Here is a 7,500-nt window from a genome sequence, read left to right on the forward strand (position 1 = left end):
GCACGCACCACCATGCCCAGCTAATGTTTTGTATTTTTAGTAGAGACGAGGTTTCACCATGTTGACCAGGATGGTCTCGATCTCTTGACCTCGTGATCCACCCGCCTCAGCCTCCCACAGTGCTGGGATTACAGGCTTGAGCCACCGCGCCCGGCCATTCTTTGTTTTTGAGACAGGGTCTTGCTCTGTCGCCCAGACTGGATGGGGTGCAGCAGTGTGATCACAGCTCATTGCAGCCACAACCTCCAGGGCTCAAAGTGATCCTCCCACCTCTGTTCTCCAAAGTAGCTGGGACTACAGGCGTGAACCACCAGGCCTGGCTAATTTTTGTATTTTTTGTAGACAGGCTTTTGTTGTATTGCCCAAGCTTGTCTCCAACTCCTGAGCTCAAGCAATCCACTGGCCTCAGATTCCCGAAGTGCTGAGATTACAGATGTGAGCCACTGTGCATGGCCAATTAAACTGGTTTTTTTTTTTTTCTCAGAAGTAACATAAATGCAAAGTCTTTGCAAAGAGCCTTAACATTTATTTAATTTTTATAGCATCTAATGCTGGGGAAAAGAAGAAACAATACGTTGAGGAAAAACCATGCTTTAATCACAATTACCTGTAGCTATAGCTGACTGGCTATAGAGAACTGGAGAACTGCCAATGGTGGCTGACCTCTGAACCACTGCAGTACTAATTTCTGTAGCTTTCCTCTTTATCCCTTTAGTGGAAGGAGAACTAGAACTGGTGGAATCCACTGAACTCTGAAACACAAAAATTTGTGATCAGTGGCTGAAGGCCCTGGTTAAACATATGCCACCCCCTCTCCTTTTTTGAGACAGGGTCTGGTTCTGTTGCACACGCTGCAGTGGTGAGATCATGACTCACTGCAATCTCCTGGGTTTAAGCAATCCTCCTGCCTTGACCTCTCAAAAGCACTAGGACTATACGCATGATCCACTGTGCCCAGCCTTTAAAACATACACTTCTAAAATAAAATATGGTGTCAAGCATGCTCCATCCTCAAAATCATTCAGAATGCCAAAGGACATTACTCACCTGGGTAGTTACAACTGTGGTTTGTGCTGAAGGTTTCAAAGGGGTATCCTCCTCTGTTCCTGGCGCAGGGGGCTCCTCACTTCCCTCATCCTCCATCTCTACCTCCTGGATCTCACCATCTTCCACAGGAGGAGGTGGTGGAGGAGGGGGTGGAGGTGATTCTGGAGGTGGAGGTGGGGGGGGCGGCATTTCCAAGGGTAATGGAGGTTGAAGCACAGGAACATTTGACTGAAGGAGGGTCCAGAATGGAGTAAATGGCATAAGTGATGAAGAAGAAACTTGACCAGAAAAGGGTTCTTTACAAAGAGAACCTATAAAAACAGATAAGAATCAGGAAAAAAGCAAGACAAAAACTCCCTGGCTTATATTCATAGAAACGTTCAACTGGTCAGTAAGACAAACATCTACAGGAACCTAGCACAGTGTACAAAATAGTATAGAATGCAGTGTCAAGCAGCAGGGAGTGGCTCCTTCCTAAAAAAAAAAAAAAAATGTGGCCCACAGGCTTCTATTCTATACTGATGTAACTAAAATATTCAACAACTCAGTTCAGAAATGACATCCATGGAAATATAAATTGATGAACCTCACAGTTGGCACCTTCCCCATCCGTGTTATACCTGTCTTGTCCTTTGGGTCCACATTTATGGATGAGTAGAAGGAAAATATTACATTGACTCAACAGAAATGCAGTCATCTGAATCTGTAGTTTCAAGTTCTTTAACTTAAAAACTCACAAGCTTCAACACATACAAATAAAAGGCAACAGTCTGGAGTCTTTATTTCAAAAGTGAAGGAGTAAGTGAATAATGTGCACCTGCAATAATTATTCCACGTACTTGTTTTTTTTTTTGAGACGGAGTTTTGCTCTTGTTGCCCAGGCTGGAGTGCAATGGTGCAATCTCAGCTCACTGTAACCTCTGCCTCCCAGGTTCAGGCGATTCTCCTGCCTCAGCCTCCTGAGTAGCTGGGATTACAGGCTTGAGCCACCATGCCTGGCTAGTTTTTGCATTTTTTAGTAAAAACAGGGTTTCACCATGTCGGTCAGGCTGGTCTTGAACTCCTGACCTCAGGTGATCCGCCTACCCTGGCCTCCCAAAGTGCTGGGATTATAGGCAAGAGCCACTGTGTCCAGCCTCCAAGTACTTTATTTTTTAGTGAGCTAGATAAAGTGAGTGAAGAGGACCCAAAGTATTCATTCAAAACTCAGAAAAATTCTACCCATTGTGTTTAATTTGGGTTACTAAGTTTTAAAAATCCATTTGCAAGGTGCTACTGTCAACTATATCATTCCTTCACACTTTTCCATACATTACATTAATTTGTGAAATCACAGAGACACAAGTTAGGTAGGGCAATTTTTACTTTTGTGATGATAAAAGAGAAATGTAGGAAGATAAATCTTCAAAGTAGGTTAATTCAGATTTTTAAAACTGCAGAGATTTTGAAGTTGCTGTTGCTGAAGTCTACATTACAAAATTGTAGCTGAAAAGCTGCAGGGTTAGCTTTTCTCAAACTGCAAAAGCCACCATTTTTTACTGTCCTTTCTCTGCTGGGAAAACCTTTAAAGATTAGAGAAAATAGGATATACTTACTTGTAGCCTTCCCCAGCCCTCTTTATCGTCAATAGGGAAGTTTCACAATATATGGGACTATTAGATATATATCCCAGGAATGCTGAAGGGGATTTTCTCCCTAAAATCATAGAATTTAGGAGTAGAAGAGACATGAGAAATCATCTATTTCAACTTCCTCAATTAAAGGTAATGAAACCCAGGCAGGAACTAACTTGCCCAAGATCGTATCAATGTTAGTGGCCAGGCCAGAACCAGAGCTCGAGCTCAAGTCTGATTCCTCATCTAATACTTCCTGTTTTACTAAGATGTCCTAGTGAAATACCAGAAATCCAAGAGCTTTTAGACATCTCAGTAAAAAAAAAAAAAAAATCTCACTTCACCTGGAATAGACACCCAGAAGTCACCTGTTAAATTTCATGGTCAAAAGTGGTAGATTAAATGAAGCTCAATAATGAAAGACGCTAGGGCAAGAAGGCCATTGATACTGCTTTACTTAAAAGACACACTGACACTCAACAAGGTAAAATAAAGCAACATGAGCCATTTGGGTCTTGCTCTGTTGCCCAGGCTAGAGTGTAGGTGGTGCAATCATAGCTCACTCTAACCTCAAACACCTGGCTCAAGCGATCTTCTTGCCTCCTGAATTGCTAGGACTACAAGTGTGTACCACACCTGGCTAATTTTTAGCTTTTTTTTTTTTTTTTTAAAGAGACAGTCTCACTATGTTGCCCAAGCTGGCCACAAATAGAGTACTCCTACTTTTTATGGAACAGACAGACAGTACATTGTGTAAAAGACTCTAACAACATCATTCACATTATCTCCAATTATTTTAAGATAGCTGCTTACTGCTACTTTTGGAAATGGACATTGAAAACAATTCACCAGAAGCATAAATGCAGTTTTCTGGGTAACTGAGCTCAAATGGCTCATTAAATTTTCTATTTGGCCATATTTAATATTAAATTACGCATTAACTTTTAGACAAAGTCGAGTATGGCCAAATAGTCTACATTATATAATAGTACACAAGGACTACATCTGAACTAAGGTAATAAAACACTGAGGATCATTAACTTAAAGTAGATAAATATAAGTTTTTCTCTATTTTTTTCTTTCTTTTTAAAGGCTAGTCAAGTGAAGCAGTGGGAATGGAGTAAGACTAAAGTCTATAACTGGTTGTGATCAATTAGTTGTAAACATCACTGCACTCAGAGCAGCCAGATTTTCAATTACTGTTAGATTATCTATAAGCATAATGCAATACCAACATGTTTATGATGGTGACATGCAGCTATGCAGAGGAACTGAAGGAGACACAGAGCAGATTCAAGGTTAATAGTGGAGTATGACCTCCAATATGACCTCCAACAGAGCTAATTAGAATTAAGTAAACTCTGTAAATATGAGATTATAAATTTGATAAATTTAGATTTGATAAATTTGGCCACAAACAAGGAGCATTTTTAGAATATGTGAATCCAGTATTTTTCTTTTCTTTTCTTTTTGAGATGGAGTCTCACTCTTGTGGCTGGAGTAGGGTGGCGTGATCTCGGCTCACTGCAACCTCCGCCTCCCAGGTTCAAGCAGTTTTCCTGCCTCAGCCTCCTGAGTAGCTCGGATTACAGATGTATACCACATGCCTAATTTTTGTATTTTTAGTCAGAGATGGGGTTTCGCCATGTTGGCCGGGCTGGTCTCAAACTCCTGACTTCAAGGTGATCTGCGAGCCTTAGTCTCCCAAAGTGCTGGGATTACATGTGTGAGCCACCACGCCCAGCCTCTGCTTTTATATTTCATAAGCATTTCAAATTCCCATATACAATGTGTCTCCCTCAAACCTTGTTATAAGGTCAGCACATTACCCATCTCACATGAAAATAAAAATACCTCAATCTCCAACTAAACTTATTCAAAACATAAAAGCTATGTCATAGTATTGACAATTATCTCCTTTGTCTTACAAAGACCATTAGAAAATTCTAGTTTGAATATACATGGATGTCATATTACAATGATGCTCCTCCTTGCTTTTAAACTTAACCTAGTTGATATTTTTGCTGTCTATTTATTATTATTATTTTAAAACTTTTAATTAATTTATTTATTTTAAGACGAGGTTTCACCATGTTGGTCAGGCTGGTCTTGAACTCCCGACCTCGGGTGATCCGCCTGCCTTGGCCTCCAAAGTGCTTGGATTACAGGCGTGAGCCACCACGCCCGGCCTATTTTTGCTGTTTAAAAGAATATTTAAGTCTGAAGACCAAGGAGAGATTAAAACGGTATACACAGTTTTTATTATGTGCTAAAAGATTTAAAAGTTACAAGCTTAAAACTGAGTATGCTACGAGGATACGAATTATTAATTTTTTTTTTTTTTCAGATGGAGTCTTACTCTGTTGCCCAGGCTGGACTGCAGAGTGCAATCTCAGTTCACTGCAATCTCTGCCTCCTGGGTTCAAGTGATTCTCCTGCCTCAGCCTCCTGAATAGCTGGGATTACAGGCATCCGCCACCACAAGTGGCTAATTTTTCTATTTTTAGTAGAGATGGGGCGTCACCATACTGGCTGGTCTCGAACTCCTGATCTCAAGTGATCCACGTACCTTGGCCTCCCAAAGTGCTGGGGTTAGAGGCGTGAACTACCACACCTGGCCAAAATTCTTAATTTTTAAGACTCCCATTTTTCCTTTCTCTGTCTGAAATAGGATCTCACTTTGTTGTTCAAACTAGAGTACAGCGGTGTAAATATAGTTTACTGCAGCTTCAACTTCTCAGGCTCAAGTGATCCTTCCTACCTCAGCCTTCCAAGTAGCTAGGACCACATACTTGTGCCACCAAACCAGGCCAATAGTTTGTAAAGATGGGGTCTTACCGTATTGCCCAGGCTGATTTTGGATTCCTAAGCTCAAGTGATCCTCCTGCCTCAAACTCCCAAAATGCTGGGATTACAGGCATGAGTCACCACATCTGCCTAAGAACCTTGTTTCTCTGGGCATCTTTTTTCTTTTTTTTGAGAGAGAGTTTCGCTCTGCCACCCAGGCTGGAGTACAATGGTGCAATCTTGGCTCACTGCAACCTCCACCTCCCAGGTTCAAGCAATTCTTGTGCCTCAGCCTCCAAGTAGCTGGAATTACAGGCACCCACCACCGCACCCAGCTAATTTTTGTACTTTTAGTAGAGATGAGGTTTCACCATGTTGCCCAGGCTGGTCTTGAACTCCTGACTGCAGGTGATCCACCCGCCTCAGCCTCCCAAAGTACTGGGATTACAGGCATGAACCACTGCACTAGCCTAAGCATCTTATTTCCACGAATAGAAAGAAAGACTTCTTGAACCTGAAAGGCAGAGGCTGCGGCGAGCCAATATCATGCCACTGCACTCCAGCCTAGGCAATGAGAGTGAAACTCCATCTCAAAAAAAAAGAAAGCCTTCTTTAATTTCTCCCACAAAGAGAAATTATTGCTTATTACTTTTAATCAAGAGCTCAGTTTAGCAATTGAAAGCAAGAAATTATACAAATTGTTCCATAGAGATTAAAAAGAAAAAGCAGCTAAACTTCACCTAAGTGACATAACCCCAACATGATAGATATGTTGGGTATCTCGAGTCCAATTCATCTTTAGAATCCACTTCATCTTTAGACACACAATGTTAAATTCAAACACTGAGATTTAGAAAAATAATTACAACTTTGAAATTTCTTTGGCTTCTCACAGTATAATTTTGCACCCTTCCCCCACTTTATTTTTGAGACAGGGTCTTGCTGTCACTCAGGCTGGAGTGCAGTGGTACAATCATGGCTTACTGCAGCCTCAAAATTTTGGTATCAAGCAATCCTCCCACCTCAGCCTCCCAAACAGCTGGGACTACAGGCATGAGCCACTAACTATGGCTGGTTAATTTCTTAAAACAATTTTCTGAAGAGACAGGACATTGCTGTGTTTTGTTTCATATTCTTTAAAAGATGGCTGGTTTTAGCCACTACTGAGCTGATTGAGAGCATATATCATGTAAACTCTGTTTAGGCTTAGAACAGTGTTGATTATTGCTCTTAAATCTCACAGACCTTAGTATAATAATTGGATTTTACTTTGATCAAGTTTATAATGTGATTCTAGAGCTTCTCAATAGAGAGAGGCTTAAGAATATAATACTTTCTCAGTGGCTTTTTCCTACAATACCACTTTTTGTTTTAATTAAATAGGAATGGCTCAAGAGCCACCTTTTACTAGACAGTACTCACCACCATGTGTGTCATAAAGGGAGAAAATAGCTTAATACTTATCTAAAATGTTCAGAGAAGATTCAGAATTGTAACAGAATTTTCAACTTTGGAACACATAAGAAAGGGACGTTGACCGTAGTCAGGAGTGGAACCACCTATCCAGAACCACTATTAAGCCTCTTCAGTTCATTAACTATTAAAAAGCAAACAAAAATAACCAATGTATTATTAGATATGTCTATCACTGCTACCAAAAGAGCGGAAAAATATTCAAAAGAAAATCTCTTCATATAAAAGGGAAGCAAAATACCCTGTAACTTGAGAAAATGCACTTCTAAAATGTGAAGTAGAATAAAATCAGCCTTTTACTATGTTGTAAAATGATCACTGGGGTTGTACGTGACCTGCTGATGATTCCTAGGTTATTTAAGAAGTTAACAAAATCAGCTGGCATACAACCAGTTTCATTTGGTACATTACCAGTGCTTCTCTACTATGATCAGGGAACCAGGAGAGTATAAGCACCAATTCTGATAAGTATTAGACAAAATAATTAAGCTCTTAACTCTGTTATTGACAAATTTCACTTTTTAAAATTTTCAAAGGTCTATTACTTTAGAAACTACTCATAGACTCCTGCCTTCATATG

The 7,500-nt window shown here is 40.3% G+C and overlaps 1 protein-coding gene across 1 annotated transcript in view; it reads right to left on the bottom strand.

Moving 5' to 3' along the window:
- FNBP4 (formin binding protein 4) overlaps positions 1-7,500 on the bottom strand; it is a 53,623-nt gene that overhangs the window by 13,532 nt on the left and 32,591 nt on the right. Inside the window, exons 12-13 of the mRNA XM_037746029.1 lie at positions 1,048-1,358; positions 602-752 (exon numbers count right to left, since the gene is read on the bottom strand). Coding sequence (XP_037601957.1) covers positions 602-752; positions 1,048-1,358 — 462 coding nt within the window. The remainder of the gene's footprint in view (positions 1-601; positions 753-1,047; positions 1,359-7,500) is intronic.

Source organism: Cebus imitator, unplaced genomic scaffold (genome assembly GCF_001604975.1).
Source record: "Cebus imitator isolate Cc_AM_T3 unplaced genomic scaffold, Cebus_imitator-1.0 Scaffold218, whole genome shotgun sequence".
NCBI lineage: Eukaryota > Metazoa > Chordata > Mammalia > Primates > Cebidae > Cebus > Cebus imitator.